The sequence below is a fragment of the Lepisosteus oculatus genome, chromosome 28 (genome assembly GCF_040954835.1).
Source record: "Lepisosteus oculatus isolate fLepOcu1 chromosome 28, fLepOcu1.hap2, whole genome shotgun sequence".
In the NCBI taxonomy this organism is placed as follows: Eukaryota; Metazoa; Chordata; class Actinopteri; order Semionotiformes; family Lepisosteidae; genus Lepisosteus; species Lepisosteus oculatus.
Window position 1 is genome coordinate 5,584,458 of NC_090723.1, and position 25,010 is coordinate 5,609,467.

General features: G+C 52.2%; 3 protein-coding genes across 7 annotated transcripts in view; 2 read left to right on the top strand and 1 right to left on the bottom strand.

The window, feature by feature from the left end:
• The window catches only part of aclya (ATP citrate lyase a), a 36,714-nt gene extending 26,555 nt beyond the window's left edge, over positions 1-10,159 (top strand). For all 5 annotated transcript variants that reach the window (XM_069185682.1, XM_069185684.1, XM_069185683.1 and 2 more), the window contains 15 exons: positions 595-736; positions 1,508-1,676; positions 1,812-1,916; positions 2,051-2,247; positions 2,965-3,046; positions 3,309-3,419; positions 3,947-4,074; positions 4,197-4,290; positions 4,770-4,924; positions 5,279-5,429; positions 5,933-6,076; positions 6,689-6,802; positions 7,567-7,649; positions 8,109-8,185; positions 8,562-10,159. In XM_069185682.1, the coding sequence (XP_069041783.1) occupies positions 595-736; positions 1,508-1,676; positions 1,812-1,916; positions 2,051-2,247; positions 2,965-3,046; positions 3,309-3,419; positions 3,947-4,074; positions 4,197-4,290; positions 4,770-4,924; positions 5,279-5,429; positions 5,933-6,076; positions 6,689-6,802; positions 7,567-7,649; positions 8,109-8,185; positions 8,562-8,656 (1,847 nt within the window). In that variant the 3' untranslated portion in view covers positions 8,657-10,159. The remainder of the gene's footprint in view (positions 1-594; positions 737-1,507; positions 1,677-1,811; positions 1,917-2,050; positions 2,248-2,964; positions 3,047-3,308; positions 3,420-3,946; positions 4,075-4,196; positions 4,291-4,769; positions 4,925-5,278; positions 5,430-5,932; positions 6,077-6,688; positions 6,803-7,566; positions 7,650-8,108; positions 8,186-8,561) is intronic.
• Positions 10,160-12,362: 2,203 nt separating this feature from the next.
• klhl11 (kelch-like family member 11) lies at positions 12,363-19,505 on the top strand. The gene is made up of 2 exons (XM_006638216.3): positions 12,363-12,924; positions 15,006-19,505. Exons 1-2 carry the CDS (start codon positions 12,455-12,457, stop codon positions 16,588-16,590), a joined length of 2,055 nt encoding a protein of 684 aa, XP_006638279.3. The 5' UTR covers positions 12,363-12,454; the 3' UTR covers positions 16,591-19,505.
• A 547-nt stretch (positions 19,506-20,052) lies between these two features.
• Positions 20,053-24,699, bottom strand: LOC102686083 (kelch-like protein 10). Its single transcript, XM_069185552.1, has 5 exons — positions 24,349-24,699; positions 23,525-24,014; positions 22,191-22,808; positions 21,082-21,231; positions 20,053-20,427 (listed from the first exon to the last, which is right to left on the bottom strand). Exons 1-5 carry the CDS (start codon positions 24,534-24,536, stop codon positions 20,053-20,055), a joined length of 1,821 nt encoding a protein of 606 aa, XP_069041653.1. The 5' UTR covers positions 24,537-24,699.
• Between the last annotated feature and the right edge of the window lie 311 nt (positions 24,700-25,010).

Sequence of the window (25,010 nt, forward strand, 5' to 3'; positions counted from 1 at the left end):
ACCTGTCCAGTGATGTGACCCCTGCTAGAGCTGGCACCAGCTGGGCCTTGAGCTGTGTGACAGCACCCCCTAGTGTTCAACAGGATGTAGTGTAAAAAGCAGAGGTCTTCAGTCCCTCTTTTTCTTATTACCTCTCCTTTCCTTTCTTCCTCTTTCTCTCTCATCGCCTTTTTGCATTTTTGTTTTTTCGATTTTTTTTATCACAATCGCTCTCTTTCCATTTTCCTCCCTCCCTCTGTGTCATTGCAAAAGTAGAGGATTTTTTTTTTTTACCGTCCCCTGAGATTTCAATGAATTGGAAGAAGAAAAAGTCAGTACCGCACTGTCCAAACCCTGCACTGTCCTGCCTAAGCTTTTGGGGGTGATCCAGCATCTGCGTAGCTGGCGCGTGTGTGAAAGTCTGCCAGCGCAGCCTCTGCTCGTGTGCTTTGACAGTTGAGCGTTTTGGGGTTTTTTGGTGGTTCTGGTGGTTGGGTGGGGAAAAAGAGCCTGGGCGTGCTCTGTCTATCTGGACAACGCAGACGGGGTCCTGTGTCTGTGTGCGAGCGAGTCCATCCTTGCCCATTTCCTCTTCTGCCCCCCCGCTCCCTGCAGCCAAAGCCAGCACCCTGTTCACCAAGCACACCAAGGCCATCGTGTGGGGCATGCAGACCAGGGCAGTGCAGGGGATGCTGGACTTCGACTACATCTGCTCCCGGGAGGAGCCTTCGGTGGCGGCCCTGGTCTACCCCTTCACGTGAGTGACCGCCGCCGCCCCACTCTCTCCGCGCAACTCCCCGAGGTGCAAACACGAGAGACGAGTCGCAAAACCAAAGGGAGGGGGCTGTTCAGCCTATCAAGCGCTTGCCATCTGTATTTCTGCATCCACATGCACTGCAGAATGAACAGCAAAGTGCATTTAAAACTTAGTATCGAAGGCCCTTCTTTACCCAAAGGGTTGTGGGAGTGGTGAACTCCCAGCTACCCACCTGTGTTCTTGAAGCTGATACTCTGGTTTCTTTCAAGGAACAGCTAGATGAGTTCCTTAGATCAATTAGTTACCAAATGTGCCAGATGGGTCCAGTGGTCTCCTCTGATTGGTAATCTTTCTTTCCTAAATGTGCTCATTTGGTTGCTTGTAGCTCTCTGCCCTGAGGATCTATGCCAGCTGGTTTAGAAAGCATCCAGGATATTGGCTTCAACAACACAGCTTGGCAGCGTGTTCCCTCCTCCCACAACTCTTTGTGTAAAGATGGGGTTCTCTTTCTAATCAGCACATTTGTGCACAAGATTTTTGTCAGTGATGGAAAGACCAAGTTTACTAATGAATGTGGCCCGTCTACCTCCTTTGTACCGTAGGATCATTACCGACGCTGTTTTGTGTGCAGGCGAATTGCACTGTCGGGTAGTTACACCCAGCAGGGCCCGTCAGGTTTAATAGCAGCGCCTGTGCTTGAACATCTCCTGCGGGTGCTGCAGGGAGCGCTGCGTCGGTAACCCTGTAACCTGGTGGGGCGTCGTGTTGCAGGGGGGACCACAAGCAGAAGTTCTACTGGGGCCACAAAGAGATCCTGATCCCGGTGTACAAGAACATGAGCGACGCCATGCGGAAGCACCCGGAGGTGGACGTGCTGATCAGCTTCGCTTCCCTGCGCTCCGCCTTCGACAGCACCATGGAGACTATGCAGTACCCCCAGGTGCCTGCAGGGGGCGGGCGGGCAGTGGGAGTCCCGGATCAGGCCCCGATGGGTCGTGTTGATACTTAAGCCACCCTGTGTGAGAGTGGCATTCTACCCTGCCCTCTGTCCTGACTGGCCCTTCTGTTCCCTCAGATTCACACCATCGCCATCATCGCAGAGGGCATCCCGGAGGCGCAGACCCGGAAGCTCATCAAGACGGCGGACGAGAAGGGCGTCACGATCATCGGCCCGGCGACGGTGAGCCGCGGCGACGGATGCGGCCTGGCTGCAGCAGAGCATGTTGTAAACAGCCAGCCCCCCCGGGGCTCGGGGGGCCCTTCGCCCGTCCCGAGTGCCGTTCAAGCCCGGCGTTCTCTCTGCCCCCTGCCCAGGTCGGCGGGATCAAGCCGGGCTGCTTCAAGATCGGAAACACGGGCGGCATGCTGGACAACATCCTGGCCTCGAAGCTGTACCGGCCGGGCAGCGTGGCGTACGTGTCCCGCTCGGGGGGCATGTCCAACGAGCTCAACAACATCATCTCCCGCGGCACCGACGGCGTGTTCGAGGGCGTGGCCATCGGGGGGGACAGGTGAGCCCCGCGGGGCGGCCGTGTGGGCAGAACGACACTCCTACATGGAGATCCGCACCTGTCATTAATAATAATAATAATAATAATTGCATACACTTACATAGCACTTTTCTGGACGCTCCACTCAAAGCGCTGTACAGGTAGTGGGGACTCCCCTCCACACCCACCTGGATCATGAGACGGCAGCTATAGTGCACCAGTACGCTCCCCACACACCAGCTCTCAGACTGGAGGAGAAGAAGCCAGTTCAGAGATGGGGATTATTAGGAGGCCATGATTGGTAAAGGCCAGGGGGGAAATTTGGCCAGGACACCGGGGTTACACCCCTCCTCTTTTGGAGAAAAGTCCTGGTATTTTTAATGACCACAGAGAGTCAGGACCTCTGTTTTATGTCTCATCTGAAGGACCGCGTCACTATACTGGGGCATTAGGACCCACACAGACCGCAGGGTGAGCGCCCCCTGCTGGCCCCACTAACACCTCTTCCAGCAGCAGCTTTAGTCTTTCCCAGGAGTCTCCCATCCAGGTACTGACCAGGCTCACACCTGCTGGGCTGCAGTGGGCTGCCAGCTGTGAGTTGCGGGGTGATATGGCTGCTAGCCAAATTCTCAAACCCTTCAAATCTTCAGTCAGGCTGTCTGCTGATGGGGGGAAAAGTGCACACAAGTGAGAAAAGCACTGGCCTCTCCGTCAAACCTCTTGGCTACTATGCTGCAGGTACCCAGGATCCACCTTCATGGACCATGTGCTGAGGTACCAGGACACCCCGGGAGTCAAGATGATCGTGGTGCTTGGGGAGGTGAGAACACGTTACTCTGGGGAGACCCAGGGATGGCATTTCCTTTCGTCGTGACTCTTTGGCCTTGAAGCTCTGCAGCAAGGCTCAGTGTTTCTTAACATTTACAGTTTTTTTTCTGCACATAAAATGCCTTGAGACTTGAGACATGGGGATCAACACACACACCCATGTCATTTCAGGAGGGAGTTCCTTAGAGACCTCAATTGCTTCAAGACGTCTCCCTCTCTCTCCTTTTTCTTTTCCCTTTCTGTCTGCTGAGCAGATCGGTGGCACGGAGGAGTATAAGATCTGCCAGGGCATCAAGGAGGGCAGGATAACCAAGCCGGTGGTGTGCTGGTGCATCGGAACCTGTGCCACCATGTTCTCCTCTGAGGTGAGTGTCCTGTCCGCACGTTTCTCCCCCAATCCCACAGCTCTCTGCTCATGCATGCAGTATGGGAAGCCTTAACTACATCACTTATGGTCCCCCCTTAACTTGTACACCAGTTTGAGCATCTTGGCTGTTCAGTGTTTGAACAGTGATTAAATGCTTAATCTTGTCTCTGGTTGCTCAGCTGCTCCTTTGACCTGAACACAGACCAAGAAGAGGACAGTATGAGGCCTGTATGCCTGTATCTCATGCCTGATTGCTTAATTAGTCTTATTCTGATGGAATGCTGCTGCTGCTCATTTTCAGGCCAGAGAATATTCTCTGTAAAAAGCTAAAACAGCAGTCTCCTGCCTCCAGGGGATCAGCTTGTATAAAGCACAGTTACTCCCCAGAACGTGTCTGTGTTGTGTTACTTGCCCATCCCTGACATACAGCGGTTGTGTCTCTGGGTGACCCGTCAGAAACGTGGCCTGACCAGTCCGACTGCGCTGTGTGTCCACTGCCACGTAACCCTGCCGCTGTTCCCTCAGGTCCAGTTTGGCCATGCCGGCGCCTGTGCCAACCAGGCGTCTGAGACCGCCGTCGCCAAGAACCAGGCTTTGAAGGAGGCGGGCGCCATCGTGCCCAAGAGCTTCGACGAGCTGGGAGACGCCATCAAGTCAGTAGTGCTGCCGGGCCGCCGTGCTCTGTTCTACACTGTCTGACTGTTCCTTACGGGCCCACACACCCAGGCAGCACCTTCTTCTGACTGCTGTGTGCTGGTTGTCCTCTCCCCTGTAGGTCAGTGTATGATGACCTGGTTGCCAAGGGCGTCATTGTTCCTGCCCAGGAGGTGCCCCCACCCACAGTGCCAATGGACTATTCCTGGGCACGGGTAGGTCTGCCGGGGATCCGAGGAAGAGAAGGGGACGCCGTTTCTCTCCCGTTGCTTCACAGCGCACCTCAGATCAGGCACACTGAGACAGGGCAGAAAAGGCATGACTCTTGCCCCTGTCCTGAGCTCAGACGCCCAGCCTGATGGGAAATCGGGCGCTTTGAAAGGTGTCCCTTAGGACTGTATGTTTGTATGTTCTCCCCGTGTTCACGTGGGTTTCATCCCACAGTCCCACTTGCTGGTGGCTTCCGGGAAGATTGGATGGATATTCCTTTTGCCTCTTGGTATGGTTTAGCAGTCAGAGGAGAGCCCCAGTCTGTGCTCAGCAGCTAGGGGAAAAAACAGCCACCCGTCCAGAAAGAGAAGACTTGTGTCCCGCCGTTAATCCGGCCCATGCCGAGGGGAGGGAACTAGTGAGGCAGTGAGATGGGAGACGTTCCTCTCACCGGCCCGCTCTGTGCCCGTGTCTCTGCCAACAGGAGTTGGGCCTGATCCGCAAGCCGGCCTCCTTCATGACGAGCATCTGTGACGAGAGGGGCCAGGAGCTCATCTACGCCGGCATGCCCATCACCGAGGTCTTCAAGGAGGAGATGGGCATCGGCGGGGTGCTGGGGCTGCTGTGGTTCCAGAGGAGGTCAGTCCTGTGGCAGTTCTCATTAATCACTGAGTCATGCTCTTCATGTTCACATGTCCAGGTTTATACACCAGGCACAAAGCATTACTCAGCAGTTCTGCTCTAGAGGGGATTTCAAGCTGCAAAGGTTGCAATACTGAGAGGGAATAATTTGGTGTGTATAAAAATGAATAGCTTAGCTTCTTAGGCTTGCAGCAGGGGTTTGTCTTTCAGGGACTGAAAAGACAAGACCAGTAAGCGCAGTCTAATTCATTCACCGGTGAGGAGTCTAGGGAGATGGGGGGTGTATGTTGGCATGCATGTTGGTGGCGTGTGCCGTGCCCGCCCTGACGCGGCGTTACGTGTGTGCTCCAGGCTGCCGCGCTACGCCTGCCAGTTCATCGAGATGTGCCTGATGGTGACGGCGGACCATGGCCCCGCGGTGTCCGGCGCCCACAACACCATCGTCTGCGCCCGAGCTGGGAAGGACCTCATCTCCAGCCTCACCTCCGGCCTGCTGACCATCGTAGGGACCCCTCTGCTCAACGTGACATCCCTAACAAAGACTCCAAGAATTCCTTGCATTTGTATAACAGCCCAAAGGATACCAAATACCAAACCTGCCAGAGTGCACCCATTTCATCCATCACCGGTGCACAGCAGCCATTAACTCCCATGCTCAGCAGAATCACTCTGTAACATTGAAAGTGGTTCTAGTCTTGACCCTTTATCTTTCTCGGCCCAGTGCCTTTAGTTTAAGGGTGGCTCCTTACACTGTGATCCCAGAGTCCTGTGGTTGTGGGGTCTGTTGGCTTATAGTTTAGTAATCATGTGCTTGCAGACAGATGAGACTGAGTATTCTTTTATAGCACTCCTCTCGTAACAAGTGTCTGGAAATGCTGGGGGTAAAACCAACAGAAAAACTGCAAAAATGAATGTCGCTCCATGAGAATAAAAACAAACCGGAAAGAGAAGGTTCGTTGCCGACCTGGCGACTGCAAGAGAAAGACCGTCTCTTCCTTGTTGCAGGGCGACCGGTTTGGAGGGGCCCTGGACGCAGCAGCGAAGCAGTTCAGCAAAGCCTTCGACAGCAGCCTGCTGCCCATGGAGTTCGTCAACAAGATGAAGAAGGAAGGGAAGCTCATCATGGGGATCGGCCACAGGGTCAAGTCGGTGAGGGAAAACAGTCTTCTTTCCAGAGCAGAGCCTGGGTACTGCAGTGCCTGTGCGCCATGCTGTCCGTCATTGACCACACCTGCAGCTGGGTCCTGTGTGAAGAAAGGCCTTGCATTGGTACAATCCCTTTATTCCTGCAGTCATGTAACTCCACACCATCTGATAACTGAATCAGGCATAAAGGGTTCAGCCGCTGTACAAGTGTACTTTTTCCATCTTAATTGGTTTTCAGAGGAAGCCACAGTAAAGTTGGAGAATGGAGGCAACGTACAGTATATGTGATTCAGTACCAGGGACAGAAGAAGAGGGAGAAAGTTTGGCCATTTGAGTCTGGTCATTTGGCCTTGCGTGTTGTGTAGGGCCTGACGTGGATGCCCATGCCGAAGTATTGGTACTATGGTCGCAAACATAACATCTCTGTCTTGGGGATGTGGTTTCTAGTGTGGCATGACCCAGGAAGAGCAATATTCAGCTCTGTGGAAATCAGGATGCTTGCCTGCATTTGTGTGGTGCTTTGTGCCCCATCCTTGAGCAGGTCGGAGAGGCAATTGGGTCGTAAGAGATTGTCACTCCACGTGCCTGATGAGGTTCGCCCTCCTGCCGTTTCAGATCAACAACCCGGACATGAGGGTGCAGATCTTGAAGGACTTCGTCAAGCAGCACTTCCCTGCCACCCACCTGCTGGACTACGCCCTGGACGTGGAGAAGATCACCACCTCTAAGGCAGGTGCTACTTTTGGCCTGGTGGGGTAGTTGAGAGCGAGACGCATCTAGTTCAGAGCTAGCATCCTCTCCTGGTCTCCAGGCTCAGAATCTGAATTGATATAAAAACCAGACCCTGCACTATCGCCCCAGTGGAGCCCTGCCTGCCCTGTACCACTACTGAATTCTTACACCAGAAAATGATTGCGTGAGCGACCTTCGCCTGGTTAAACAATGATCAGTTTGTCCTACAACAGCTCTGTAGCTGGCTGGGCACTGGTGGGCCTCCGGTCCAGGGATCTCCAGCCCTGCTCCTGGTGATCCCCGATCCACAAGATCATATTGCACACCCTAAATTTCCTATTTGTAAAAACTGACGACACTGTGAGCTACCGATCAATTTAGCAAGTGGTTTGTTCGCGCACGGGAAATGGGCCATCAGATTTTTGTTGGAGAAGCTCTTTTCATTTCTCAGTTTAAGGATTCCCCGGCTTTATTGATGTCCACTTTTAAAACCAGCAGGACTGGGGCTCACCAGGAGCTCGGATAAATACACCCGCTGTTTGATCTGGTGTTTTCGGTGAGAGCTGCACTGACCTTTCACCCGACACCTCAGCTGTGCTGGTGGCCTGTTTGATCTTTCATCACTTTCGTTAAACGCTTCGATGTGGACCCCTCCAATTCAAAAATCATGCTTTGGGATGCGACTGCCGTTGGCTAGCAAGCCAACCTGACTGGCTTTAATTTGCCATGTGTCTCATTTGAGGAATTTCTGCGTTTTCCAGAAACCCAACCTCATCCTGAATGTAGACGGCTTCATTGGGGTTGCCTTCGTGGATCTGCTGAGGACTTGTGATGGCTTCACACGGTGAGAGGGTTGCTATACCGAGACACAACGCGTCATTAAACGAGAAACATGATTTTCGTTTCTGGGACTTTCTTCGGCCAAGATTGAGCTGGTAGAACAGGGAAACCTTGTTTATAGTACTTTCAAGCAGCCAAACTCACTGCTGGGAAGACTAAACAGTCCATCACAAGCCACACGCAGACACAGAGAGAGAAACCCCACACTCACAACAGAGTCAGTTTTCCCAGAAGCCAATTAACCTACCGGTATGCCTCTGAACTGTGGGAGGGAACCAGAGCACCTGGAGGGAACTCATGAGGACATGGGGACAACATACAAAACTCCAGACAGACAGCACTCCAGGAACTGAACCCAGGCCCCCAGCGCTGTGAGGCAGCAATGCCGACCCAAGTCAAACCCGATAGATCTACTGGACCTGCGGCTCCACTCTTTCTCACCACCACTGCGGCTGTGTTTCAGGGAGGAGGCTGACGAGTACGTGGAGATCGGAGCTCTGAACGGGATCTTCGTCTTGGGCAGGAGCATGGGCTTCATCGGTGAGTCAGGGGACTGCGGCAGGGGGCTAGCAGGGGGTCCTGCAGAGAGACAGGCCTCCCCTCTCGTTCTGACATTTCCTTTTTTTTTTTTTTTACTGTCCAGTCCAGAGTCAATTCTTAATCCTGGGAACGTTGATCTTCATTGTTTAATCCAATGACTGTTTTATTTAATTAAAATACTTGGGTTACAATGCGTGGAGGGAAATAAAAACTTGTGCAATTCTCTCGGGCTGGATTGGAAGAGCCCTGCTTGAGAGAATTCGTGTCCTTCATGATGGGGGGGGAAAAAGCAGAAATACAGTACGTTTAAGTTTTTGACTTACCTGTGAGGGGAGGAAGAGGATGGAGTATTATGACGCTGTCTTTCTCCCACCAGGGCACTACCTGGACCAGAAGAGGCTGAAGCAGGGCTTGTACCGTCACCCATGGGATGATATCTCCTATGTGCTGCCGGAGCACATGACCATGTAATCGAGACAGCTCAGGAGCGCCACCTTGTGTGTGTGTGTGAGGGGGGTTCAGAGATCAGATCCTCTGAGCTGTTATCTGTCAGAGTTGCAGCAGGAGGGATGGGAGTAGGTTTTGGTGGCGGGGGGGTAGGGTATCTTTTAGATTCTTCACAAACCGTGAGTGATCCATGACCAGTTTTGAACTGAAAATCTCTCAAATGAATGAATACAAAATACTATCATCCTCAACAAGCAATGCAATTTCTGACTGTGCAATCACACTTTCTGGTTTAAATGGGAAATATGTAAAGAACTAAACAGGTAAGAAAGCTGCCAGTGTTGCTGGTCGCAGTCTGCTGTTCATTAGAGTAGGAAATGTGAAATCGTGATCTAGCCTTGCTGTCTTTAGCACTGTGTCACTTCAGTGGAGATCAACAGAATCTCGTGCTTACCTCGATGCATTTTGCTTTGTTTTTCTCTCCTCCACTGCAGATACTACTTCTAGTTGCATAGCAAGGAATGCTTGTGTTTCTAAATGTTGAGGTTTCAGGTTAGTTAGCGCAAAAAATTGCTCCCAGTTTGTATAGGCCAGAGGTCAGCAGCTCGGATCTTGAAGGCCCCCAATCCAGTTGGTCCTGTAGGTCACCTACTTAAAACATTGGCAGCACCTTAAATGTATTAATAACTTAACCTAGTTAACTGTTCAAATAAGAAAACTCTGGTCCTTGAGGGCTGGAGTGTATTGAGGTTTTACTTCTGAGTGATCTCTGAATTTCTCAATTTAGCTGATCACCTCACCTTTTTAATCGATCACAAACAAATTGTGTATCTGCAGAACCTGGTGAATTCATGGGGACCTACGAGCCTGGCTGGATGGTTAGGGGTGGAGACTCCTGGCTTAGGCAGTAGTTTTATATAGGCAAGCATAAAAAAAAAATCAGATCATACGATCGTTATCTAGCAAATGAATGTCAAATCCTGATCTGCCGTGTCATCTGCTAGCCTTGCATAAGGCGTGGGAGAGGAATGGTTTGTGTGAGAGAGTGCATGTTCCTGTGGCTTCATGGTGCATGGAGATCTAGTCACTCGGGTTCGAGGGCAGTGCATCCTGCAATGATCTTAGGAGGATCCTGGTTTGTTTTTGTTTTCCCGAGCCTGTTGAGTGAAGAATGAAGGGCACCTGGGGCTCAATTGAGCTGAAGCAAATAGTTTTAACATAAGGGACCATAACTAACTAGCTATCTGTGTTTCTCGTGGCTTAACATAGGCTAGCTTGAGGCTCGCTTACTTAACTGTGTGAGATCTGTACCAAGTGTTCCCTTCTGTACCCTGCCACATCGACAAAATCAAAACTGTTCATTGTATCTGTCAAAGCCCATCCCTCAGTTGTATCATTTTAACCTATTTTTACCTTGTTTTACATTATTTTATTTGGTGTGAAATGTGCTTCTGTATTGTTGTTGTTATTATTATTAATATAACCCATGTAATATTGTAGTGAAAATAAACACGTCTTCTTAGTTAATTGGTGTGGGATTCTTGTGATTGCTTGGTGCTGCTCTGCTTTACTCTGAACTGCACAAAGGGTTGAAGATTGAGGAACCACACACATCTTTATCCCAGGATTCTGCCTGGACCGAAACCTGAACGTGAACTGACCTGGGGTCTAGGTTTGCATTTCTATGTATTTGCTGGAGAGAGCCATGAAATAGTCCTTTCTTAGGAAAGATGGATCTAATTTGCAGAACTCTCTGCAATCCTGGGATAAAAGCCGAGACCAATTTGGAATTGGAAATCTCCGAGTTTGGAATAGGCCCGTCATCGCTCATGCCATTTGTCAGTTTCAGAATTCACTTTCGGAGCTCAGACGTTTGTCACCAACAAATCTTGGACTATCGGTTTGGACTTCCTCTCTCAATTCTAGTAAAACACTAAACTTGATCTCAGACTTGATAAAACACTATCTCAGTCACTGTCAAAACAGAAGAAAGGAAAGACAAGACAAATGTAAGGTTTGTACAATAAAGACGTATCTGGACCATCCTGCTTATTTAATTGTGAGGGGCTAGTAATCTGACGAAGCGATCTAGCTATTTCCTGAAAGAAGTCAGAGTATTGGCCTCAACAGCATGGCGGGGTACCTTGCTCTGTACTCTACAACGTGCCTGTGTACTTCAGGGAATGTGGAAAAGATGGTGCCACCATGTCATTTGGTGAAAGAAAATATTAAGCCTAAGTCACTGGGCAGGCCTTTGTAATATTCCTATTCTTGAAACTTGAGGTCGGGGGGGGTGATAGTGACATATTGGTGAAATAATCAGTTTACACAAAATGTATTGGATGGAATGAAACCCCTTTGATTTAGGTGTGTGACTGACCGGCTTAAACAGTACAACCAGCCGGTCTGGTAATTTCTCTTGAAACAAATCGTTATTAAAACTCCTTTCACCATTGGACTCCCACACGGTCCGAGCTCTAAGAACAGGTTTCTGTCGCTTGTTTCGGGGAGTTGAGCCTTTTGGTTCGTGTAACACAGTTTATCCCGCTTGCGTGCACGGCGTCATGGTCTCAGTTCTCAGTTGTGGGCGATCCTGTGTTGTTTCTTTGGCTCTCGCACTGTCCGGGCCAGGCTTGTTCACAGATGCCACTTTGTACAGTCCGTGCCGAGGCCCACAGTCCCTGCCCTACTTGCGAAAATCCCTCTTTATCTCTCCTCTCAAAGCCGCACAGATTTTCCACTCCAGCTGCTCGTGTTTCATAGTTCCCTATTCGTAACGGGACACCGGTAACCGAAGCAGAGACCGTGTTTTTTTTTTGTGTGGTTTTGGCTGCTTCTTTCAGCGATATTCCTCTTCATTATTAGCTGGCAGTATAGCACCGTCTTGTTAAATGGGTGTTGTTAGCGGGCATCTCTCGAGTTTGGTCATTCTTCGTCGTTAGAAAAATTAAATTTGATTTTTTTAATCGTTTTTGCTCATAGGAAAGTGTAGCCAGGGTACGAGAACAGAAGTTACAGGTCGGGTGTAAACGATTCTGTCGAAACACTGGACTGTTTTAATGTACTGATACGTGTAATACTGTAACCCTAAAGAGCATTGCTGGCAACAAAGGGAACAAAATCCCGAGTTATTTTGTAACTACCAAATAGCAAATTATCTCGATAATTATCTTGTAATTACGAGATAGCAACTATAGCAGATATCATATTGGAGTATGTGGCGTGATCACAAACAGTACGTGAGATTTACTGTCTCGGAATTACGAGTTGATCTGCTATCATCTCGTAATTAAAAGATAATTTGATAACGAGATAAGTGTAATTACAAGGTAGCATATACTCACGTATGTGATCACGCGTTCTCATATATGATATCTGCTATAGTTGCTAACCCCAGGAGAAAGTCAGCCTGTGCACAGGAGTATTTTACATATCAATAGCTTGTACTGTCACAGCAAATGTAACGGGTTGTTCATACACGGATATGATCGTTGCTATCTCGTAAGTACGTGATAATTTGGTATCTGGTAATTAGGAGATAAATATAATAATTTGTTTCCTTGGTGGAAGCAATGCGATTCCATTTAAAAAAAAAAGTTTTGTGTGGCGATATTTTACAATTGTGAAGGTGGCAATTGAGAATCGGTAGTTAAATGCATGATGCAAATCCCTCCCAGTATTTAGTACGTAATCAAGAAGGGCGGGGGGCATTTTGAACCAATGTGGGAATTACGCCTTCGGCTCTGTGCGTTGATTCGTCTCTGTCTGTGTGTGTTTTGTTACTTCACAGACCATTACAATTTCACGTTATCCTCCACCAACATGGCGGCCGCAGCGCCCAATATTGACGACTCGAGCCGGAACGGCGGCGGCAGCAGCGGCGGGGGCTGCGCCGCCACGGCCCTGCCGGGCGACGGCGACGCGGAAGAGGCCGAGGATTTCACCTCGTCCTCCCACTGCTCGGAGCTGTCTCGCCGGCAGAACGAGCAGAGGAAGCGCGGCCTCTTCTGCGACGTGACGCTGGCCTTCAGCAGCGGGGCGGCCGCCGGGGCCGTGCCGAGCTGCGAGTTCGCGGCTCACCGCTCCGTCCTGGCCGCCGCCACCGACTACTTCACCCCGCTGCTGGGGGGGCAGTTTTCGGAGTCGCTCTCCGGCCGGGTCGAAATGAAGGAGTGGAGCTCCGAGATGGGGCCAGACCCGGAGACCGTGGAGAGCGTCATACAGTACATGTACACCGGGGAGATCCGGGTCAGCACCTGCAACGTCCACGAAGTGTTGGAGCTGGCGGACAGGTGGGGAGAGAGATCGCAGGAACCGGCGATTCCCGGTCGCTTTGAAGAGCCTCAGTCGTGTAAAAGGCGATACTTGCTTGAGCAGGACTGAACCGCAATGCATTTAAATGCTCCCCTCCATTGAGTGGCACAGAACAGCAGCAAAAAGGGGTGGGGAGACCGCAATGCGTGTTAGCCCAAATATCAAGATTAAACAGATTATTGTATTCCCGATTTGCGTTTCTGTCGCGGTCCTTTTATGTGCAATTAGCTCTCTCGCAGTTGCCGACAACGAGTCCTTAGCTAGATACTTCACTCACTTTGAACAGCGAGTTGGCGTTTGTGCAGTGTAACACTACCCAACCCATGAACCCATGTTGTAACAGCACGGGTAAATGATGCTAATGTTCGTGGCTGAGGAAATATCTGGGCTTTTTGTCTCACCAGAACTAGGGGGACCATATTCCTTCTGGTTGGAGAGGCCCCTCCAGAAACAATGTGATTTTTTTTTTGTTAAATCTGCGTTTCAGTTGCAAGGCGTTCATTTCTCAATTCATCACTACGCAAACGAGACATCTTTAATCAGCGCAAGACCGAATCACGGTTTCCTTCTACAGATCAGTTACACTTTTCGCTCCGATCGGCTTCAAGAGTAGCGAATAGCCGTCAGATCATTTTTACGCGTTTAATGCACACCGCAAAAACGTAATGCTCAGTTTACAAATTAGCTCGTTTTTGGCTTAAGGTTAATCTTAAAACTCCTGTCCTGTCTCCGGTGAACTTGAAGTCATGTGGTTCCCAAAGGTTTGCTCTATCATTTACAGAAACCCGTCGAACCAGTAAATGCATTGTTCCTGCCCAGTGTTGTCCTCTGGTGAAAGGATCCAAGTAGATACCAGTTGAGTGTTAATGAGCTAGGTGCCGTGCTCTTGAGTGACATTAATTCCCTTGTTCGTTAAGCCCGGCATGATGCAGATCCATTCCGGCCTGGAATGACAAATCAAGGGTTATGTCTCGGGGGCTTTCATTCCAATAGAATGGCATTGCTGCTCATTTTGCAAGAAGAGCAGGTATGTTTATGCATTCAGTCATTCAGAATGGACTGTGGGATTTGCATTATGACTAAAGGAAAAAAAAAACAAAAGAAACTGCCAATGTTGAAGAGATGGGTCAAGCATTTTGGGAATGCTCTAGCTTTGATTGCTACTGTACGTGAAATGAAATGCAGCGCTTTTCAAGTGTCTGTGTCGGCCCTGCGATGGACTGGCGTCCCCTCCAGGGTGTGTCCCGCCTTGCAGCCATTGCATGCAGGGATAGGCTCGGCTCACCTGGCGCCCAGCAGTGGATAAAGTGGTGAGAAACTGGATGTTTGTGTGTCTTGAAACAGTGCTTGTGGAGGTTTATAAATGAATGAACACAGACATGGTCCTGTGGCCAGCTGCAGGGTGCTGTGGTTTGATTCCAGTGTCGGGTAGGTCTGTGTGGAGTTTTTGTGTTCTCTTGAGTTTTTGCTAGGTACTCCGGTTTCCACAAATCCTAAGAACATAAAGGTTGGGCAAGCTAAAGAAGGCCATTCTGCCGTTGTGATTGTTCCAGGGATCTTATTCCACCATTTCTTTCCAAGAAGTCGGGGGCTGGCTTTAGCAGTTCGGCTGCATAGCTTGTTCCATACTCTCCCTACCTTTTATCCCGTGCACTTCCATGTAGTATACCTCCAGGGTTAGTTTGATTGGCTGTTCTGGGTTATTTTCCTGTGTTTTGTCATTCATTCATTCATCCTTCTGTATTAGAAACTGCTTGACGCAAGTCAGGGTCGCAAGGGAGCCAGAGCCTATCCCAGCAAGCAACGGGTGGGGTACACTCTGGGTAGGACAGCCATCCATCACAGGACACACACAGATGTGCACACACTCACACCAGGACCATTGCCATGAACTGTGGGAGGAAACCAGAGCACGCAGAGGAAATCCACCTGAACACAGGGAGAACATACTCTTATCCTCCGTTCTAGGCTCCAGCTTGCCGTGACCGTCACCTGGACGCGTAGCTTCCTTGCCAGGGAAAGACGCAGGAATGAACATGTGTCCTTTGTTTGTGCCCAGGTTCCTGCTGCTGCAGCTGAAGGGGTTCTGCGGGGACTTCCTGAAGAAGAAGCTGAGCCTCGCTAACTGCGTGGCCGTCCACAGCCTGGCCCACATGTACTCCCTGGACCAGCTGGCCCTGAAGGCGGCCGACATGATCCGGCGCAACTTCCACAAGGTCATCCAGGACGAGGAGTTCTACACCCTGCCCTTCCACCTGGTGCGGGACTGGCTCTCGGACACGGAGATCACGGTGGACTCGGAGGAGGTGCTGTTCGAGGCCATCGTCAAGTGGGTGCAGAGGAGCCCCGAGGAGCGGGAGAGGTACTTCGAGGAGCTGTTCCGGCTGCTGCGGCTGCCCCAGATCAAGCCCACCTTCCTGACCCGGATGGTCAAGGCGGAGAGGCTGGTGGCCGAGAACGAGGCGTGCCTCCGGCTGGTGTCCGAGGCCGTGGAGGGGCACGCCATCCGCTTCGAGAACCTCAAGACGGCCGACCTGGAGTTCTGGGCCTCCTACATGGCCGCCTTCCAGCCGCGCTTCGGCCAGAACATGGACGTGATCATGGTGGTGGGGGGCGTCTCGGAGGGCGGGGACTACCTGAGCGAGTGTGTGGGCTACTTCGTGTACGAGGACCGCTGGGTCAACCTGCCGCACATCCACAACCACTTGGACGGCCACGCCATCACCGCCACCGAGTCCCACGTCTACGTGGCCGGGTCCATGGAGCCCGGCTTCGCCAAGACGGTGGAGCGCTACAGCCCCAACCGCAACACCTGGGAGCAGGTGAGCAACCTCACCACGCGCAAGCACTCCTTCGGGCTGACCTGCGTCAAGGACATCCTGTACAGCATCGGCGGCCACGGCAACTTCAGCCCCGGCTTCAAGGACGTCAGCGTGTACGAGCCGGAGCAGGACAAGTGGCACAACCTGGAGTCGGCGCCCAAGATCCTGCGGGACGTCAAGGCCATCAGCGTGGAGGACCGCTACGTCTACATCTCGGCCCGAACGCCCGTGGACACGGACAGCGACGACGGGCTGAAGACCATCACCACGCGCTACGACACCGAGAGCCGGCAGTGGCAGGACGTGGACTCCCTGCCCCTCATCGACAACTACTGCATCTTCCAGATGGCCGTGGCTCACACCAACTTCTACAACACCGCCTCCTGCTGCCCCAAGAGGTACGCGGTGCGCGAGGAGGCCGCGCGGCAGAAGATCAGCGCCCGCATCTCGGACGAGATCCTGGAGAGCCTGCCCCCGGAGGTCATCAGCATCGAGGGGGCCGCCGTCTGCTACTTCGGCGAGGACGTCTTCATCATCGGGGGCTGGAAGAACAGCGACGACGTCGACAAGCAGTACCGCAAGGAGGCGTACCGCTACTGCGCCGAGCGGAAGCGCTGGATGCTCCTGCCGCCCATGCCCCAGCCCCGCTGCCGCGCCACGGCCTGCCACATCCGCATCCCCTACCGCTACCTGTACGGCTCCCAGCGCTACCCCATGCCCCAGAATCTGGCCCGCCAGCGGGACCGCATGCAGCAGATGCAGCAACTGCACCGGCGCACTCTCACTCTCCGGAGGCAGCTGCAGTCACAGATCGAGTGTTGAGCTCCGTCCCCAACCCCCCCCCCCCCGGCCCCCCAGACATTTCCCTCGGGCCCCAGCACAAGACCTGCTCTCCCACAATCTTTTGCCTGAACCGTTGTTGTTGCTGGTTTTTTTTGGGGGGGGTTTTTGCTTTGAATTCTCCGGGGTCGCGCCGGGTGGCTCGGCAGGTAATAGCCCTTGTTCTGAGCGCCCCGGATGGTGCCGGCCCGAACCCGGCTAACGGACGGGTCCCGAGCTGGGGTTGTGCAGACGGTAGCCAAACTGGTCTTCCCTGCTGTTGGGGGTGAAACGGCCACTCCTGCAGCTCGCTGACCGCCCGCAGGGCTGGTGGAGGCACTTGTCCTGTTGTGGTCCTGGAAGATGCCGGGGGGGGTGGGCAGTGCGTTAGGGACAGGAGGAGCTCTGGCAGGAGGGCGTGCCTCCATGGAGAGGAGGGGGCGTAGCCGTGGCCTGAGTCTTAAGCAAGTTGGCAGCTCTAGGTTGGGTGGGTGTGTCGTAGAAGAAAGTATTGACAAAAATGAAAGTGTTCTGATTGGTCCAGTTCTACAGATCAGAGTTAAAAATCCAAATCGGGTGGAAGTAAGAGACTGACATTGTGAATAGAGCTGTGGACAGTGACCGATAATCTGTCTGCTGTACGTCTTTCACAAAACATACCGTTTGTATATATGTATGTATGGTTTCTTTCCTTTGTTATTGTGTAACTTATGTATTATCTCCTTCTTGAAAGTCCTGGACCTGCTGGTTCAGTCAGATCTTTCGGAGGAGATCTCCGCGTTCACATTCCACTGTGGTGCTGCCGGGATCCACTGCCATTCCGTTCTCCAGCTCGACGCGTATTCCTTTTTCCGCGGTCCGGCCTGGCTGTGAGGAGCTGTGCAGCCTTTCCTCCCTCAGATCGGCCTGGTCGTGAAACCTGAGAGTGACGAACTGCGGGCCGGGGTGAAGATGAGAGGAAGTGGCGGTTTACCTCGGAGGAGTGTTGCTTTTGGACGCCCCGTCCAAACTGTTTTTGGCTCTGGGAGCCGCCCAGACGGTGTAGGGTGGGCAGTGAAGCCGTGTCCGCACGGCTGCCATCTTGGTTTTCAATTCAAACGCGGGAGCTCTGAGGAGGGGCGTGAGGTGCTTGAGGGAAGTTTTCTCCAGTATTTGCACTTGTTTCAGAGTGCGGTGGATGAATGTTTGCGAAACGTTTTGGAAATAAAATCAATTATTGGCTTTGTGGGGGGGGATGAAACCGAAAGCCTTTAAAAGGTTTGTACGTTGGAGTTCTGCAGTAGTGTTGTGTTTCAGGCTGTGCATCCAATACATTCCATGCAAGACTCTTCCTGTATGTGTGTAACTGCCCCCTATTCTGACATCCTGGAATTCCTGTACTGTAATATACATTCCTGCTGTCAGTCCTGAATATTCCTATGGACATCCATTCCAATCCACTTTTTCCATTACTGTAAATATGTCTGACAGCATGCTTCCTGTGTTTTCCCAATGATGCTCTTTCAGCTGTACAAATGTGTAGCTTCCTTCTCGCCGGTCAAATACAGGGATTAATAAGGGAGGAGGGGGGTTGGCTTTCATTGAAAAATATGAGCAAGTCCAGTGGTGTCATGGTGCATCCCAGCAGGCGAGCGCTCCTCCCAGCCCTGGGTGCAGTGCCATGCTTACAGAGGGTTGAGTACATTCCATGGGGCCTGTGGTTTCTGTGGTGGACATCGCACTGGTCTCTTCAACTTTCGTTGTTTGCTTGTCCCTGGAGCAGTCTGAGGGACAGGCCCGTTCCCTGGTCTGTTCACATCACCATTTGCACTTGTCTTCCAAAGATATTTCAAGGGCCCTGGGCTCTGTGTTTCGGTCTGTTAAACGATGTGGCAGGTGTGTTGTCTGTATTGTTTAATTAGAACTTTGGCTCTTTTTGCTTTCCTTTTAGGTTGGTTTGCTCTTTTTCTTTTTTTTTAAAGCCAGGGGTCCAGATCGTACCTACTTCATTGGGGGCTGAGCCAGAAGCACTGGGTACCACCCCTTGAGTTTTGTGCAGGTTACGTCCACTGAGAGTGCTTTTAGAAATTGGCTGTTGCCGTCCTGTTTCTCCAAGAATGAGCAACAGCACCTGTAAGGTTGGCTGTCGGGGAATGAGATGCGCCACAACGTGAATCCCAGGAAAAAACTCCTTTGGCCTGAAATTCCAGTGGCCTGCATTATTACTTTGTCTGTAGGCACTGATGCTGTAGAGCTTAATGTCTGCCAGTGGAAATTTGACCTATTTTGTTCAGGCAGAAACAGACTTTTCAATGTTTGAGAGCACAAATTCAGCACCTTGCATCTGTCTAGGAAGTCGCGTGTCTTGAGATTATTGGGTCGGAGCCATTCCCCAAGCTGAAATTCTCCTTTTGCGTTCGTGGAGAGTGGAGGATTCTGTGCTACTTCTTTTTAACCAGTTCTCATTGTGCCTTCTTTCTTCCCTTGCACGCTGAGTTTATACCTGTTGTTTTGCATGCCTGCTTCGGGGCTTTTCCTGTTAGAGGATACAGGCACATCCATCGCAATAAACCCTCTTCCCAGCGGCTGTACAAGATCCCCGGTGTGGTCAGTGTCCGCCCTGTATCTGACATTCGAGGTTTTGCCTCCCTCCTGTTGAATCCCTGACCAGAGCAAATTGGCGATGAGTGTGAGCAGGTTGGGTTTCCATGAGTCTTAACTGATGTAGGAGGGTCATCAAGTCACTTGATTTCCCTTGTAGTTGGCACTTTGCGGTCCACTGCGGACGGGTATGCACCTTCTGCTTGTAGGTGGTACTCGTGTCAGCAGGAACTATAAACTGTAGAACTAAATGTGTGTTTGTGTCTGTGATGTTTCAGTACATGTGGAAAATACAGAGCGAGTGCTGTCATTTGCAATAAAAACCAGTTTGAATCGCTGCCGTTTTGTCGTTTCCACTTCTGATTCGAGGTCTGTAAACCGGAAGAGGTTACCAGCGGGAAGTGCTCATCAAAAGTATTCAGTTGCGAGTAGCTAAGATCTCCAGCCAGTCCTGAAAGGGAAGCAGGATACTGGGTTTGACAGCCTGTTTGGGGAATCTTCTTCCCGACTCCTGCTACCCTTTGTGGAGAGGAGAGCCTCCTGTTCTCCTGTTTTAAATAATCCTCCAGCCAGTCTCCATGTGTGCCCATTGAGAGGATGGGGTCTTGGAGGATTTTGCTGGTTTTGAGGTTTAAAAAAAAAAACTGGGGCAAAGATTAGAGGAAACGAGGGATTACAGTTTTATTTTGTGAGGATGATCACTGGCTACAACACATCCAAAATCAACAACAGCCTCTCAAAAAACAAATGAGTAATTCTTTTTTCCTTTCTTCCCAAAATATAAAGGCAGAACGAAATGAAGAGTGCCTTTGCCCAGCTTGAAAAGGACATAGATGCGTCTGCTACCCTCTGCGCCTCCTGGCTTGCGGAAGGGGAGGGGAGCCCTCAGACGGAGAGCAGGCCGTTGCTGGCGGAGGCTCTGGGCTCGTCACGCTGCCCGTAAGGCGCCGCTGTGTCCCGGGCGGCGGCGTACTCGGCCACGTTGGGCAGACCGGGCACCACGCAGCAGCTGAGGGCGCTGCGGAAGATGCCCATGTCGTGGGCGTCGTACCACTCGTCCGTCCTCTCGTCGTAGCACTCGGCGTTGAAGGTGGTGGTGAAGCCGTTGAAGCCGCCCACCACGAAGAGCAGGTCGTCCACCACCTCGATGCCGAAGTTGCTGCGCGGGTTGAACATGGTGGGCACGGGCCGCCAGCTGTTGGTCAGCGGGTTGTAGGCCTCCGCGCTCCGCAGCCGGTTCGTCCCGTCAAACCCGCCAACCTATAGGGGTCAAAGGTCACGCTGTGTCTCGACTCCTCGGCTCATGGGAGTGTGAGCGGTGTGCAGGGGGCTGCCCCCTCCTAGGAGGAGCTGGATAGAGGGGCGACAGCTGCTCTTTTAATAGACTCTGATTGCAACAGAGGGTCTTAATATAGAATTAATACCTAACACATGACAACAGGCATTGTCGTGTCTTTAAATGCCTCTCGGTATATACGTGTTTATGCAACAAATATCACATAAGGGTGTGGATATGCATTATTAAATCTTGAACATTATTTTTGCCCATATTGATTTCCATTGGTTGATCACTCTGCTTTGAATAGTGTTACATCATTTTTTTTTATTAACAAAACTGTGTTGGCCTGAGTATCTGTAGGTATAGATGTATGGATCTTGCTTTTGAGCTGCAGGTTACCAATAAGGCACGGGGGAGCTTGCAAGCCTTGCTTAGAGCATACGTTTGTGTTTATTCGTGTGCCTGCATGCTGAGCCTTAATTCAGGCATAGGCAACCTTGGCACCTTGAATCCTTTTCGCTGGAACGTATTTCTCTTCCCCCAGCTGCGTTCGCCCTGCATGGCGATGAGTGCTGATTTCAGAGCTGTGCCCCGCCCTGCAGCTCGGGCCCGTATGCGCTTGAGCCGGTCCTCACCGCGAACACCTGATCCCCGTAGGCGATCACCCCCACCCCGCTGCGCCGGCTGCGCATGGGAGCGATCAGCGTCCACTGGTTGGTCTCCGGGCTGTAGGCCTCGGCGGTGAAGAGGCACTCGGTCCCGTTGAAACCCCCGCAGATGTACACCTGCACAAAGAAGGGAAAAGATTTGCACCGAGGAGACAACTGGTGGACGGCAGGCTCTTTTGCCCCTGTGCCTACTGAATCGGTGTGCGTCTCGCTTAATAAAAATAATTCCACTCCACTCAAAGCGCTTTACAAGTAATGGGGATCCCCTCCACCACCACCAGTGTGCAGCCCCACCTGGATGATGCGACGGCAGCCATAGTGCGCCAGAACGCTCCCCACACACCAGCTCTCAGTGGGGAGGAGAACAGAGTGATGAAGCCAGTTCAGAGATGGGGATTATCAGGAGGCCGTGATTGTCCAGGACGCCACCCCTAACCTTTTCGAGAAACGCCCTGGGATTTTTAATGGCCACAGAGAGTCAGGAGCTTTGTTTTACATCTCATCTCAAGGATGGCGCCTGTTTACAGTACAGTGTCCCCATCACTATACTGGGACATTAGGACCCACATAGACCGCAGGGTGAGCGCCCCCTGCTGGCCCCACTAACACCTCTTCCAGCAGCAACCTGAGTTTTTCCCAGGAGACTCCCACCCAGGTACTGACCAGGCTCACACCTGCTGAGCTTCAGTGGGCTGCCAGCTGTGAGTTGCAGGGTCCTATGGGTGCTGGCATATCACTTAGCATTTCACAGTGACGTCTCTGTCAAAATCTGTCCGTTCAGCTCAAACGCGACTCTGCAGGCCCCTTTGAAGGTGACTGTTTTGGAAGTGGAACATGGGAGGCGGATAGGCGTGGGGGGGGGGGGATCTGCAGGTCTTGCCCTGACGAACAGGAGAGAATATGCTCTTAAAGAGGTGCAGGAGCATTTCAGCTCAAGGCTGTCTTTAAGTGCCTTACTTAAGGTCTGTAGAAGACAGGGCAGCAGCCTAGCAAGTCCTGAGCTGTTTTAGAGCCACAGGTGTCAGACTGCCCAGGGGGCGCCGGCCAGGACTTGTCCCGCGGCCCCGATCACACACCTTGCCATACAGGGTGGTGGCACTGGCGTCGCTCCTCTGGTCATGCATGGGCGAGATGAGGGTCCACTGGTTGGTCTCGGGCTCGTAGCGCTCGGCCGTGTTGAGCCGCACGTAGCCGTCGAAGCCGCCCATGGCGTAGATGAAGCCGTCGAGCACGGCCACGCTGACGTAGCAGCGGCGGGAGTGCATGGGCGCCACCTGGTGCCAGGTGTGGGCCACGGGGTTGAACTTCCTCACGCTGTTGAAGTAGTCCACGCTGTCGAAGCCGCCCACGCAGTACACGAACCCCTTCAGGTAGGCGGCGCCGTGGTAGGCCCGGGGGCTCTCCTGCTGCACCGTGGCGTTGACCCAGCGGTCGGCGCGGGCGTCGTAGGCCTCGATGGCGTTGGTGGGGCTGCCGCCGCTCCAGCCGCCGATGGCCAGCAGGATGGAGTAGGGCAGGCGCGGGCGGGTCATGGGGTTGCGGAAGTCCGAGCTGGACGGCCCGTTCATGTTGAGGTCGTACATGGCCTTCAGCGCGTTGATGATGATGGGCTTGCACTCCTCGCTGTCCTTCACCAGCTCGTTGTTCTTCACGCTGTTCATGAAGTACTCCGCGTTCATCAGGGCCATGCGCACCTGTCGGCGGGCACGGCGACAGCGAGAGGAGGAGGAGGAGGGGGGTGACCGGCCCGTGCCAGGATCTGCTCCTGCAGAGGCTGCCACCCGCCAATACAGCAGCATGCACACTCTATATCCAAAGCAGGGCTATTCATTAACTAGACAGGAATATTCGGATACACGTTCATGTTGGTTTCACTTAACACTAGATTCATTCATCCAACGAGGGGGTAGTTCAGGTGGGCAGCCGCATCAGTGTGCATAGGCTGCAAAGGAACAAGTAAAGGTTTATTCCCTGCTGAAAAGAGAAGAGACGAAACGCAACGTTTCAGCTGTGTTCTCACCCGAAGAAGGCTCCACAGCCGAAACGTTGTGTTTCCTTTCTTCTCTTGGCAGCAGGGAATCAACCTATACTTTTTCCAACAAAGTGGTAGTCAAGGTGGTGTTGTGAATTAATTCAACAGACAGGATACCACTAGTACATGATGTTTTTTTTTTTAAGCCATGTCAGATACCTTGGGCAAACGCAATCTCGTGTGCATACTGTATGATGCCACTTCAGCAAATCTTAACATAACTTCAGGTACAGGCAGTGCAGGTACAGTTCTGGACAGAGGCTGGAGGCCTGCCTACAGTACCTGGGTCTGGATTCGGGAGCAAACAGAGGAGTGTGCGGTAGTGCTCCAGGCTTTGAAGAGTTGGTTAGGTTGCCCCAGGAGCGGGCTGGCACTGACCTTGGGCAGCAGCACGGAGATGCAGGCCCGGCGCTCGCTGGGCGCCTGGGCGATCCAGCGCAGGATGGCCTCGAAGACCACGTCCTCCTGCTTGACGTTGAGGTCGTCCTTCTCGATGATGTCGCGCAGCTGGCCGGCGGAGAGCTCCAGGAACTCCTGGGACACCTTCACCAGCTCCTCGAAGTGGTGCAGGATGAAGAGGTAGGCCTTGCGCCGCAGCCCGGGGCAGTGGTAGAAGTCGGCGAACTGGCAGATGCCGATGCAGTTCTCCAGGCACAGCTGGGACTCCAGGAAGTCGCAGCAGGCCCGCACGATGCCCAGGATGCTGAACTGGTCGGCCGCCGCCAGCAGGCCCTCCACGTTGTCGGCGGTGATGGGCACGGTGCGGGTGTAGGCGTACTCGATGATCAGCTTCATCATCTCCGGGGACACTCCAGGGATGTTGTACTCCTTCTTTTCGGAGTTATTCCAGCCACTGGTGAACAGGGCTCTGAGGGGGAAGGAGACAAGAGACTTTTTTCTTTTTCATTCCCTCCCTTTACATCAGATAATCTGTGCCAGACATGAGTTACACCAGAGAAGTCAGATTCACCCAAATAGTACTTGTCACAAAACAAATGTCCCTGATTTGAAAAAACCATGCTAGGTCTGCCCTTGAAGGCTCAGCGGAGAAGTGTATTTTTGCTTTTCCAAACATTGTTACAATAACGTACCATTACAGTTCTAGCACAGTCGAGTTATACAGCAGCACCGCCATGTAACCACAGTACTACAGTACTATACTGCAGGCCTCTAACCCTAAACACGGCTTCTGGACTGCTTACAGGAAGTAGGAGCTGCAGCCACACAAGATGTTCTTGTGGGCGTTGAACTCCATGCCGTTGACCTTGATGATGACGTCACACAGCTTCCCCTCCAGACGCAGCTCGTTGAAGACGCTGCACGCCATCGCGCTCATTTTCCGCTCCATGTGGGATCTTTGGCCCCTGGTCGAGGTCGAGGGCTCCTCCATCTTGCCGACTTCCTTACACAGTTTTGCGATTTTTTTTTTTAATGGGTTTGTCTGCGGAGGCTTTGGCGGGGAGGGGACACGTTTATTCCCCCAGAGAAAGGGACTCGGAGTGGCTTTCTCTGCTGGCTTGTCTGCTGCGCAACTGAAGCCCAGGCAGGGCCCGTGTCTCCCAGGGTTCTAGAACAGCAGTGTGGAGTCATTGCATCACAATCGGCTGCCGACTCCAGGCTTCCGCAGGGAGGCCTTCAGGTACAGCCAGTCACAGACACTTCCAGTTCAATTCAATGCCGTTTATTTTTGTATAGCGCCTTTCACAACAAGGTTGCCCACAGGCACTGAACAAGGCTGTGTGACAATACGTGACGTTGCAACACAGAAAGAGAAAAAGCCAGAAGACAACGGAGGAGAGGAACCAAAAACTCCTCTGTAAGGAGAAAGAAAACCTCTGGGGGTCCAAGGTCAACTGGCTGCCCA